This window comes from Notothenia rossii (assembly GCF_949606895.1).
Source record: "Notothenia rossii genome assembly, chromosome: 7".
In the NCBI taxonomy this organism is placed as follows: domain Eukaryota; kingdom Metazoa; phylum Chordata; class Actinopteri; order Perciformes; family Nototheniidae; genus Notothenia; species Notothenia rossii.
The window spans coordinates 66,288,501-66,301,736 of record NC_136905.1 but is presented as its reverse complement, the minus strand read 5'-3'; the positions used below and the strand labels follow the sequence as shown (position 1 = coordinate 66,301,736).

The 13,236-nt window shown below is 40.4% G+C and overlaps 1 protein-coding gene across 2 annotated transcripts in view; it reads right to left on the bottom strand.

Annotated features, from left to right (window-relative positions):
* dlgap2a (discs, large homolog-associated protein 2a) overlaps positions 1-13,236 on the bottom strand; it is a 197,307-nt gene that overhangs the window by 164,678 nt on the left and 19,393 nt on the right. The window contains exons 3-4 of one of the 2 annotated variants that reach the window (XM_079693769.1): positions 10,791-10,845; positions 9,896-9,943 (exon numbers count right to left, since the gene is read on the bottom strand). In XM_079693769.1, the coding sequence (XP_079549895.1) occupies positions 9,896-9,943; positions 10,791-10,845 (103 nt within the window). The remainder of the gene's footprint in view (positions 1-9,895; positions 9,944-10,790; positions 10,846-13,236) is intronic. The other variant, XM_079693770.1, reaches the window with a different exon arrangement.

Genomic DNA, 13,236 nt, shown 5'->3' with positions numbered 1-13,236 from the left:
GAAACTATATGTGTATAAGTGTTACCGAAAGTACACATGGCAGCTTCGAGAGCAAAAGATGCTCCATATCAGTGTGAAAGGTCAAATGACCGAAGTCAAACAAGAGATAGTTTTAAAATAAAATGTGATAATGATTATTTTTGATAGACACACTGCAGTGAGTTTATCCTTTGAATACAGGAACACGGTACTTCTGTCGGCCTATCAGAAAAATAAACAAGTCTTCCCCACAGGGTTGAGTCTGTTTACTATATACTAAATTAAAGCAGTGACACCAAACACACATCCAATATGGACGTCCACAAAAAGTGCCCTCCGCTCCCCAAAGACCCCAACACAAAACAGAAGCTCCACACATGGCTCCATCAAGTGAAAACAAACGCTCTCTTCGATAGAACATGTTTTGAAAGGAGAGGCATTGGATTTTTCCTTGCTGACATGGGTGCAGTGAGTAGAAAGATAAACAAAGCAAACACCATCGAGTCCAAAAAGTCTTTCAAGTGTATTCGTGTGATGGGTTGGGGTTATTTTTTGGCCATTGCAAACAAAAATCATATGAATCTATTCATATTGATGTGTTTGTTACCGCTTTCTAATGAGTCCACATTTATTACTCTTTAAAAAAGTTGTAACTATAGACTTAAGCTCATTAATGACTTACAGTATGTATTTTCTAAAGATTTATAGAATCCAATGATAAAATCAAGTTTTGATAACGGATTTCCTTTTGGGGCTTACTCGTACCAACATAAACACGTTTTTTAGATTAGGACGAACGACTTGATGAGAAAAACTACAAATACATTTTTAACATTTTACTTTGCCACGTACATAACCTGCCTTCTATTATATATATATACAGTATATATATTATTGTGACTGACAATATAACATCACAAGGAATCACAAAAGCTTTACATTTAGTTTGATTAATTTGATCGGTGGAAATAAGAGTTAATGTATTGATTGTTAAAGTTATTTTTCAAGCCAACATTTGCTTGTTTCAGATTTCAGCATTTGCTGTTTTTACTCTTTAGCTTGGCGGTTTGAACTGTTAGCTGGACAAATAAAGACATTTTAAGCTGTCACCTTGGACTATGGGAAATTGTGATTGAGGCAACCTTGATATTGCAATGTTCTTTAGACAAAACAGGTTCAGTCATAACATAGCATTTTGTTGGTATTTGTATTCCTGCTTTGTATTTGTTGTGGCTGTGACCCTTGCTAATCAAATCACAGCTAGATTCTCCAGACAGCCAGTCGCTGGCCGCAGGCTACAGCTCCTCCACAGATAATGTCACTTCCTGTGAAAACAAGCTGATCTTGTTACCAGAAACGGTCACTGTTGTCTTTCAAAGCAGTACCAAAAAAAAAGAAAACGGAAATTGAACTGGTTAATACTAAAAAGAGAAAGATGCTGCCAGACGTAGAAAGTATTTATTTCAATCGTGGGGGATTTTGTGAGTTATCACTTCCTCCTGAGAAAATCTGACAGTGCAAACAGGAAACAAATGTTTGAATGGAGATTGGCCCCAGCTGTTTTTCATGTTCTTATTCTTACACAGTGATGACCGTGGACAGATGTTATTATGTGTGCACATGTCACCAAAGAAGAAACACATTTTTGAATTTGCCGGTACAAAATAAAAACACACTTCGTATAAAATAGAAAACGACTTACAACTGTTGACCTGCATGTTAAGACAAACAGGTGGAGATCAGTTAGACCAGGGGTGTCCAAACCTTTTTCACAGAGGGCCACATACAAAAAAATATACAAAGGGGTGGACCACTCACTAGAGGTATATTGCTTTATAAGTTAAGTTATATGTCAGCAAAATTAATTAAATGTAGGTCAATTATGCTTGATACTTAAAAGCAAAGAGTTTTGTCAGAAACCACAATAGTTGTGGATGACACTACACAGAAAAACAGTAAAAGAGTGGTTTGTTTCTTTTCAAAGTCTGGCATTTGAGAGCATCAGAGCATAACAGCTTGCTTTTTCTCACCATCACCTTCACACACACACACACACACACACACCCAGGGGCGGACTGGCCATCGGGTCGTTCGGGACGAATCCCGATGGGCCGGTACTGCAATGGGCCGGTCGGACGATGTGGGCCGGTCGGATAAGTCACTAGCACCCCCCCGTTGACAATTTACAAGCGGTATCTACTTGCGGTACCGATGTGGGCCGGTCGGATAAGTCACTAGCACCCCCCTCCCCCCGTTGACAATTTACTAGCGGTATTTACTTGCCGTAGAGAGGTGGGCCGGCGGTACCGAAGTGGGCCGGTCGAGAGTCCCAGGCTGATTTTTAGTCCCAGTCCGCCCCTGCACACACCAGCACACACTGCCCAACTTTGTTTGGACAATCTAGCTGGTCAACCACTCTACAGATTTCATATGAGCTTTTACGATAGCCCTCCATAGTCACCTTGCAACCCCAATTTTATCTAGCTATTCCATGGAGGCAACTGGTGTTAACATGCAGGAAGTACGCTGCAGCTTTCACCTCAGTTTCCTCAAGCAAAAATGTACACGCATATGCCTCTCTTTTTTCCTCAACTAGCATGTACAGTACAATCAGGGCTGGACCACAATGGTTGATAGGTGGCCAATGGGAACCCCTTTTGAGAAAATGGCCGCCAATACCTGGACTTTGATTTCCATCAGTGTCAATAACGTTTTAAAGTTAAAAAAAGGCACAGCTCACAATCAAAACCCAATGTCGTTGTTGTCTGTGAGAGCGGTCTAAGCACAATCAAGCAGATTGGGGGTCATTTCTGAAAGTACAGATGATGGAAAAGCTGATTCTAAGACTATATGGTTGAATGATATGAATGAGTGGTGGGAATCAGCAAAAAAGTTCTAGAAATATATCATTTGAAATTGAAAGAATGTAGGAAGGAGCACCCAGTGAATGTTTGAGGTATCTGTTAAGAGCATGACGTTGTGAGCCAGACCATCAGTTTTTATATGCTGTCTGTTGGACTGGTACAAAACAAGATAAAGACACTGTTGTTTCTGCATCAATAACATTTACCTAAACATCAAGTGGTTTCTCATGCTTTGCAAAAATACTGTCATATGGAAGAAAAAAGGTGAAGAAAGCCAAAGAAATATGAAGCATGTCCTATTTGCGACAATAAAAGTTATCCAGGGAAACGGTTCTTCATTTCACGAGCTGACACTGTGACCTACAGTATATCGACAGAGTAACAGAAAAGTGGGCAAAGTAGGAAAACAGGAAGAGGGTACACATTCATTCATAAAAGAGTAGGCTAAAGTTACATGATCAAGTGTATTGAATGTGCATGTTAACATTACTTTGAGGTGGCTATCTTCCGTGCTGCTAGAGTAAGTTCCAGGATTAGTGTTCACGGTCGTCCATCTAAATGTTCCCATAAATGTTATAGAAAAATCACTTCATTATTCAACATTTTAGCTTCTCCTCTTAACCTAGAACTAATCTTCATTTGTATTAAAACACTGAGAATGAAATGTATTCAAATCGCATAAGAGTGAAATGGACTACGTACTGCAAGTTTGCCATTAGAAGAAACTTGTAGGCTGTGAACTGATTTTCCGCTGACTGCACCACCATACAGTTTGTGTATGTGTGTGCTGATGAAGCAAAGAGAGGAGCATAGAGAAAAGGTTGAAAGAAAAAAATTGTAGGGAACTTAAGGTTTGCCAACATAACAAAAACGAGACCTCCTCCCTTTTCTTTCACTTCCTACACAGTCTTTCCTCCATTAGTGAGCAGCATGAAACGGTGTGACTCAGCGTTAAATCAAAGCTTAGTCCCAGCTCGCTCATTATGTCAGGGACAAACTGAGACAGACAGTCCACAGGGACCAGCTGTCCTCCAGTCAGACACTGTGTAGTTCAATGACAGGAGTCCCCACAGAGAGACGAAGCACACACTCTCCAATACGTTTGTGGGCAGGTAAGTGTGCAGCACGTTCACAAACACGTATGGTACAACCCTTTTGGATGATACTATAGAAAAACGATATTCTTTGAGGTTCATAGTCATTAATACACAAAGCGAAATGTGCTAAAAGTTGGGTGAACATTGATGTGGAATGTGAAATTATATTTTGGCCCTGCAGGAGTAGCATGCTGTGTCATCATAGATCTACTCTGCCAAGGGGTAACCTTTACCTAACGTACCTTCAAACTGCCCTTTAATCTTTCCCACCCGAGCAAACAGCAGATCTTTACAGCTCGATCAGTCAGTGGCTGCACAGCAGGCTTAATGGCATCTTTAATCTCAAGTAATGGCCTGCTCATAAACCACCAAGACTATGTATCTATTCCTACTCCTCTCAATAACAACCACTAATCAGCAACACTTCTCTTCCTCTTTCCGTGTCCCTTGACTTGTCTGAACAAAAAAAAACAATGTAAATATTAAGTTGTGTCAGTGTATCAGTTAGATAGCAACAAGCTTTCTAATAATACCCAACAACCAACATGTTTTGCCAACCAGCATGGGACCTCACCCACCAACAAACCCATCACGTTAAAACCTGACGACTGTAAGTCTCAGGGGGCAACAGCCAATATTTCTGGGGATCTCAGTGTAGGCAGCGGATATTCGGCCAAATAATTACTTTTCCATGCACCTGCCATTGCTTACAGTCCCCTTAGCAAGTTGAGATGCAAGATGTCATCTTAAACCGGATGGTTTCCCAAGTAGCCATTTAACAAGTGTTATGTTCCCTTATTGACATTTTTTAAAAGCCTATTCTTCCTCATATGATAGACATTGAGTTGCGAAATTGCATTGGGACCAATTTATACTGCCTATTTTACTCCCCACACAGACTTCTTTTTGCTGCAACCAACCAATGCCTGTGTGATGTGATTTGTCTTTTGAGACCAGAATGATACAATAAGGTTGCTTGCCAACAGATTCTGCATTCTTATGCGATATCTGTTTTTAGATATGTATCTATCTGCCGACAATGGAAGAATGTGTTAAAAGAATCAACACTTAGTATTATACAATTATTATATTTACATTTTGATATTGCTAACTATTGCATTTTCCTATATGTGCAAATGTGCACACAAACAGTATAAAACAGCCTCAAAACAATGCCTTGCACCCTGACACAGAGACATGTTCCACTTCTCATCTCAACTTAAATCCAGTGTTCTCTAAATGTCTACAGGCTATGATGAATATTGAGCCAAGCTGCACATTAACTTGCGTGTCTTATTTTAGAGATCTCTGACACCACATGGGAGCGGTTCAAAAAGCATGGCTTAGTTTACATCTAATCCATTGTTCCTCCGTGTCATATTTGTTTACAATCAATTTAACGGTGCGGCAGTGCAGTTGCACAGAGACAAGGGCCTGGAGGAACAGGCCATGTTTCAGAGCTGCAGACTCTTGTAACGGTTCAGTGGGTGCGCCTCGGCGGTACTGCGGGGAGAGCAGAGGAGGAGAGCGGGTGTCAAGGGTACAGAAGAAAGTGTTGACGGCTGAGGAGGAGAGATAGTGCAGGATTTGTCGGGAGTTTAGCAGACACGAGGAGAGCTCCTGAGGGCCTTCAGCAAACCCACACGCATACACACAGCGACTATTTCCTTTTATTCACCCCTAGAGCCCTCACTCTCTCATCCTTTTCTCTTGTTTTTGATGCAGATTCACTCGTGTTTTTTAGCTTTTTGCTCATTTAGTCCATAAATCTTGTTTATACTTTCTAATACAGCCTTGTCCTTTCTCTCTGGGTGTTTCTTTTTTTGGTGAGCGGGGATGAAGAGAATACAGAGTTGGCATCAAGGCCACTGAGAGCTAGCAGGAGGAGACAGTCTCTCCCTGGTTGTCTCGCTTTGCAACAGATTGATCAAGTCTGCTGGAGGACAAATTATGCACTGACTGCTGGAGTTCTTGTGTGTTCATAAAAATCATGTGTCTATGTCAAATGTGAATGTGTGTACACTGTATGCATTCACAAAAGCAGGCAGGAGATGGAAGGAAAGCGACAGCTCGCCCGTTAATTACTCAAGCTAATAGAGCAGCTGCTGATTCACTCCCGCTCCGTCAGACGCACAGCGGGACGGGGGGCTCGGGCAGGACATGTGAAGCAATAAGATGGAAGTGCTGTGACTCCGGACAGAGGCTGCTGGGGAACGTTCTGAGAAAAGCCATTAGACTGATGTAGTTCAGGGGCTGTCTTTGGACGAGGACACGACCGAACGTTTTCAGACAGCAGACAGAGTATTAAAGGTGCTCTTAGGATTAGGATTTAGTAAGTAAGTTCCCCAACAAGAAAGGTTGTTAAGAGGACTTTAAAGCACAATTCCTCAATATTTTGCTATGATTTTAACCAGAAAGAAACTTCTCTTGCTTTTTAACTTACTCCATTTCCCTGAGTCGCACTGGCCCATTTGTTTCTATGGCAACATGTCCTCTGAGAAACCCTTTTAGTTTGAGAAAATATTCAAGGTACCGGTAGTTCTTATTAAAGAAAATAACTTGCTACTGTAGAGGTATTAAAGCCAATAAACTATATTTTTTAATTGCACAGTAAGGAGGTAAGTTGTTGAAACGTATGACATTTCATTTTTATATTTTAAACATAAAGCAAAAGTATCCATTCAAGCTATTTAATATCCATATGTCAATATTAGATGCTAACACTTACATTTGCTAAATCCTACACATTTCAATTCCAGCTTAATATGAAGCTTGATGCTTAGAAGTTTTAAATTGTTCAGTTGTTGACAGCTAGCTGCATTTGGTATAAAATACTAAAAGACAAAAACTTGGTTAATCATTTCAAATATGGAAATTCCTGTTTCTCCTATGTCTATAAATGTAACACTTTTGATTTTGGGATGTTGATTGGGCAAAAGGTGAAGATGTCTTCTTGGGCTTGTGGAAATTCTTCTTGCCATTTTGTTATTGTTTGACAATATAAACAATTGATTGAGAAATAAACAAATGCGGGTCCTAGTGAAAATAATTGTAGCAACGTACTATGTGTTATGTACTTTTTCACACACACATAACAGTAGAAAACTTCATGCACAACAATGTCCCAATGGAAACGGAGAGTTCCACACATGGGGATTGTGTGTGTGTGTATGTGTATGTGTATGTGTGTGTGTGTGTGTGTGTGTGTGTGTGTGTGTGTGTGTGTGTGTGTGTGTGTGTGTGTGTGTGTGTGTGTGTGTGTGTGTGTGTGTGTGTGTGTGTGTGTGTGTGTGTGTGTGTGTGTGTGTGGTAAGACTCAGGGGAGACAAAATCGATGAGTACATAGGGGCATGAATCCAAAACAGAAGGGTCCAAATACTGCAAAGGGTGATAGAAGGGCTTTGCAGAATACAACCGTCAGCATATCTCTTTACTGCACCTTCGCATTCAAGGTAAAAAAAAAAAAAACCCTGCTGCTCTTTCAGTGAATCTTTGGAAAGAAAGCCAAAATATTAGATTTAAGTTATTCAGTAAATAACATCATTATTTAAAAAAAAAAAATGCAAAAGCAGGGGAGCTGAACATGCCATAAATTCAGCATGGACATGAGAGATATCAACAGCATGGTCACATTTTCACCCGTTAATTAAAGTCTATATAAAGAAGTCTGTGAATGCGTGGCACATAAACGCTGATCACCACAAAGGCGCTTACGGAGTAGGAGCAGAGGGACGCTCTGATAGAAGAGAGAGTGTAAGATTACGATAAGCCTCAGCCCTCCAGTTTCTACCCTCAGGATTCTGAATCTCAGAAACAGAAGTGGGGAGCAGCTAAAGGAAGTCTTTCTGAGGAGGATTTTTGAGATATGGGGGAACTGCCCAGTAGAGGGCGCCCCTCACTTAATGGAGTAGAGAGGAGTACACTGACATAGACACACATCCAGTATTCACACACACACACACACACACACACACACACACACACACAATGCAGCATCTTAATTCTAGCAATATTTGTATGGCCATTATTTTCAAAGTCTCCCCTAATCTTACTCGTCATGTTCCAGATATTCCACCCCTCTCTCTTCACCCCATCCTTCCTCGAGCCCTACACTGAATTTCTCAACTTGTGTCTCTCCGTAGGCAGACCCAGGCCTGACTCAACACTACTGTACTCACTGTTTAGCATATGCAAATACAACAGCGATGCGTAATCCTAACAGTAGAGAAATACATGCTTACTGGAAATGGACAGTCTTTGCACTCACTGACTGCGTTGCCAGGAAACAGGATGCCATGTTGTAAATACAGAAACTACTGGGGGCACTGAGGTTGTTTGCCATTGTATGCGAGTGTGCCTTGCTAAAAAGTAAAGACTGTAATGGTGTTTGAGATGCAACTGGTGGCTGAATGACAATCTATGAACTTTGGTCGAACTGGTTTAAAAATGACGATGCACTACTGCTGACTATTCACTATGCAATGTGGCTTCTTGACAGTGCAATTAATCAGAATTAAGGCATTTTCAGGGAGGAGCAACTATTTATAAAGAAAAGGAATTTGTGCAGTCGAGCGGATGCTGCTGTCAAGTCAACATAAAAAAGTTGAGGGTGGCTCGATTCAGGTATGGACAGATTTTAGGCCATGTGGATTTTTAGTTTATCGGTTCATCTGGTTGTCTTTTCACTTCCCATTGTTTTTATAGCACTTGAGTAAAGTTATGGAAACAGACTCCCATCCACCTCCCTCGTATGACGAGTGTTATTCATTTGCTAAAAGAGAGAAAAACACACAATTTATGAATTTAAGGATTAATTTGATCTATAGATATCGCCAAAATATCGCTTTGGGAGAAAGAAAAAAAAATGAAAATCTCATATTGTGACACACAATGTGAAGACTACAACTACATCTTTATCCAATACCAGCGTCTGCCAAAACTTCCCTAAAAAACAGTTATTTTAATAAGTGTCCACTCTGTCAGAACACCTTGTTCTTAAGGCCGCTACACACCAACCTGAGACCAAAGAACGCGTACCGAAGGCGTCCCGACTTTTACGTCCGCTACGTCGCCTGCGTCGGCTACGCCGCCCGCCTACAAACTCAACAAGCGGGATACACGTGAGCCAAGAGATGCCCCCTTGGGTCCTCCATATTCAATGCCAGACCTGTTAACTAAACATATAGAAGCTCGTCCTGCTAAGAAAGCTAAGTCTTGTAAAATATTTCCCGAGCTAACATTTGTAAATCTCTTTACAAACTTTTTCTGTAATCAAGTAAAGCTATGAATTTGTTTATTATTGGATTATTTAATACTAAGAGCCCCACACATCTGGCATCTTTGAAATAGAGAGATGAATAGAGTGGTAAAAAATAAAAATGTGGCTCAGGTGTGGTTTCCTGAACATTTATGCTCAAAACCTCAGTAAAACTGCTGATTTACAGATTTGTGAAGTTTCTTATCGGCTTAAGTGCAGATGATCTCACCTGTATGCTCCATCAAACATTAATTTCACGCTGCGAGATGCGTACCGGTTATAACTCGGAGTTCAGTGCTGCAACACCTAAAACTCCTAACAAGTTTCCAGGTCTCTCTTTATCGCCAAGGTTGCTGCGCCCTTGCTCTACTCTTCAGCATGCGTCTCACACCTGGCGAGGGTGTGCAGTGAGCTTTCTAATCATGTGTCTGAGAAACACAACATTCAAAGGGTAGAAATCAGTCTTTTCAGAACTAAGTGCAAAACAGACGGCCAGGTTCACTGCAGAAGTGAACTAAAGGGCCATGAGTCTGATAAATGAGCGGACCTAGCAGAGCAGCATCAGGGAGGTTTTGTTAGTGGGATGGATGGTCAGAGCACATGCAGTCTCATTGCAGGTGAGGAGTTAGAGTCGCCCAGAAGTAAACGCACAGAGAGTAATAGAAGAAGTCATTTTTGTTAGGACTGCGGCCATGTACCTGAGTATATCTCCCTGCTCTTCAATTTCCTCAGCAACCGCTTGACACCTGCAATAATGTGAAGAAGCCCGTCATCATCACAACTTCCCAACAACAATGTACCCCTCCCTCTGAACTGTGAGGGGTGAATTTGAGGCCAAATGGAGAACCCCATGTGAAGATCCTTTAATGAATTGTGTTACCGGTAACATTGTAGCAGCAATAAAACAACAGTATAGTAAGAGTCACAAAGGGATCAGTTCGTGGCCAAATAATAAGGGGTCAAATAAAAGCAAGAAAACTTTAAGGCACGCCATACTCACGTTAGACCTAAAAAGGAAAAAAACCTAATGAAGGTTGGAAAGCCAAAAAGCATTTGATGAGGATATATGTAGACACCCATTTAAATTTTCTTACATACATTCTTATCCAAAAAAAAAACCCATTTGTGTCCAGAATGTGTAGTCACGTTAGACCTTAAAATAAACATTGACGATTGTTGGCATCAAGCCTTCATCTGGGAGGATTTTTAGGTCTAACAAGACTATGACATGATGATAAAGGGGATTTAAATGTTAAAAAAACAGACAGCCTTGTATTTTTTTATTTCTATTTTTTGTCTGCGTCTATCTTTAGAGAACCTCAAACAAACTATTTGTGTCCAGGATGTGGATTAAGTGTGGTTTAACTACATACAACTATTTTAAAAATCAGTTATTAAGAGTAAATATATCCAGCACATGATGTATGAGCCCACAGATGTACAGAGAGCAAACAAAAAAAAACACATAGACAGACAAAAGTCACCCACCCACTGTGACCCCCCCACCCACTCCAAGACTCCCACTAACTGGCTCCCTCCTTGTGTGTGTGACAGGTGTGTTTCCTGGAGAGGGCACATCTGTGAGGTCCTTACCTGTGTTCCTGTCTGGTATGAAACAGCAATGCTTCTTCAGTATGCCTGGCAACACCTTTCAAGAAACACAAGGCGGAGGGAGGTGGATTGAAAGAGAGACAGAAAGAGAGAGAGGGGGAAAGATGTTAATATCACAGCAGCTCGAAGCAGATAAACAACATGAAGCTCAGACAAAAAGCATTGAGCCATGCTGCGACCAACAATTACAGAGTGGCACGATACACACATTTCTCACACCATTTGCGTCAAAAAGTGCTGCTCCCACAGTTATTTATCCAACACCTTTCTTCTGATGTGAGCAGTGGAGCACTAAATGATGGTCCCGGTGAGGATATATGTGCTGAAGGTTTATTTTCTACTCTGATTCAGACTACAAACAGTCAAAAGGTGGGTTTAATGGCGTGTGAAGGAAAATATGATACGCTATCACTCCATTGGAATGGAACAACATAGAGACTAAAAAAAGAAGAAAATTGCTGGATTGAGATGGGAGAAAGGTTGGCAGTTTTATCAGTCGATCTGGTGCGGTCGCATCAACGGGGACAATTTTAGAAGCTCTTTCTGCTCCATCAGCAATCTTTCCATGCCAGGAAGTTCTTACAGCAAATATAAACGCCAATTATTGCACAACTCACACGCCTGAGGAGATCACTAATCAATAATACATGCTTACAGTCTATTCTGTGAGCATTACAATAGAATCCTAATCAATCTTGGGTGTATCTTAGCTGCTGATATTGCACCTATGCATCTGCAAAATCATATCTCTAGCGGGTTAAAAATCGAACGAAACGTCCCTTTTTTCATTTATTTTTGTTAAGCTTTGCGGTGACGCTGAATACGATTATCGGTGTTCACAAGGCACAGATATTCAGGATTTCCACTAAAAAGAAGTCCAGGGAACTCAAAAGGAGAAGGAGATGTGGCACAGCAGGTGTTATCAGTGCCTCTTTGTCCTTGCCTCTGACTGACAGGCTCATTATTGTACAAAATCACTTCAGTAATATAGACAGCACTCCTCTTCTTTCTCTCTGCTCTACTTTTCATTGTGATAATGTTAAACGTTCTTTTACATTTTCACACAGTGGTTATATCCGGCTTCCCTGTCTCTCAGTGATTTTGCTTCTCTCTAGGACTGAACAAGAGCAATCAGATAAGTGACAGTTTTAATTAAGGAGACTGGCAGAATATAAAAGGTACCTCTTGAAAAGATAGAGAAAACCAGGAAAGAAATAGAAATGAACTATAATGGCTTGTCTCTGGGGGCTTTTCAAAAGCTATATCAACGTACTATATAATTCATACAGGAGAAGGGCCTTAAGCACATACTTTTGTCATCCTATCTCACATTCTACTTTATCAGCAGCAAGAGGAGAGATAATCCATCATTCATACAAACGCAGCCAAGCTAGTTTGTGCTCATAGTTTGCTTTCGTCCTTAAAATCCTAAATACCTTTATTATATCAAAACCCAATCCATTTCCATCACCCATTAAAGCTTTTTGATCTGACAGTTTTACAGTTTTTGTATTACTTACTGGAAATTCATTGCTTAGAAAGTAGAGGCCAAATCTAAAGAGTCAGAAAGTTAAAAAAAAGGCTCCATTTGGCAATGTTGTCGCAGTTAACAATCAGTCCCCATTCTCTTGTAGCCTGAGACCCGGAGACCCCATTTACACGGAAACGTTTGCGTTTACGCACCGTATGCGCTTTCAAAAAACTATTTCGTTCACACGCATTCGGCTCAATTGAAGTGGACCTATCATGCTATATTTGAATAATATCCATCCTATCATCCTATCTCACTTTCTACTTTATCAGCAGCAAGAGGAGAGATAATCCATCATTCATACAAACGCTTCCAAGCTAGTTTGTGCTCATAGTTTGCTTTCGTCCTTAAAATCTTAAAATCCTAAATACTTTCCTATGTAACATGCCAAAATAAGTTTAAACTTCAGTTTGAAGGAACAAGCTCTTACTTTTACTTCTATTGAAAAAAAAACATACGTTCTACCATTCCAAATGCATTTGATTGCTTAGTCATTTGACTTCTAGCAATAAAGTTTTTTCATATCCTTAATCTTACTTTTTCTTTCCTGGATACAAAGGATTTTTCAACTTTTACAACAATTCATTTGAAAATCATGTGCTTGTGACATACTGAACATACTGGCAGACACCTGATAATTTGATTATGAAGTCAAGAAAACCCATTGGTTCAGCAGTGGTCACAGGGCACACCACTGTAGCCTGTATTCAGACGTATGGCACAGAATGGCTGAGTTGGCTCTTATGTCTTTGTGTCAAATTAACCATTGAAAATCCTATTAGACTGTTTAGAAAATTGCACAAAGCCTTCAGCATGGCTGTTTTTCTTAGCTCATGATTGTTTTTGGGAATTTTTCGATATACATAGTTTTCACAGGACAGTGTAGATTGGTATTAT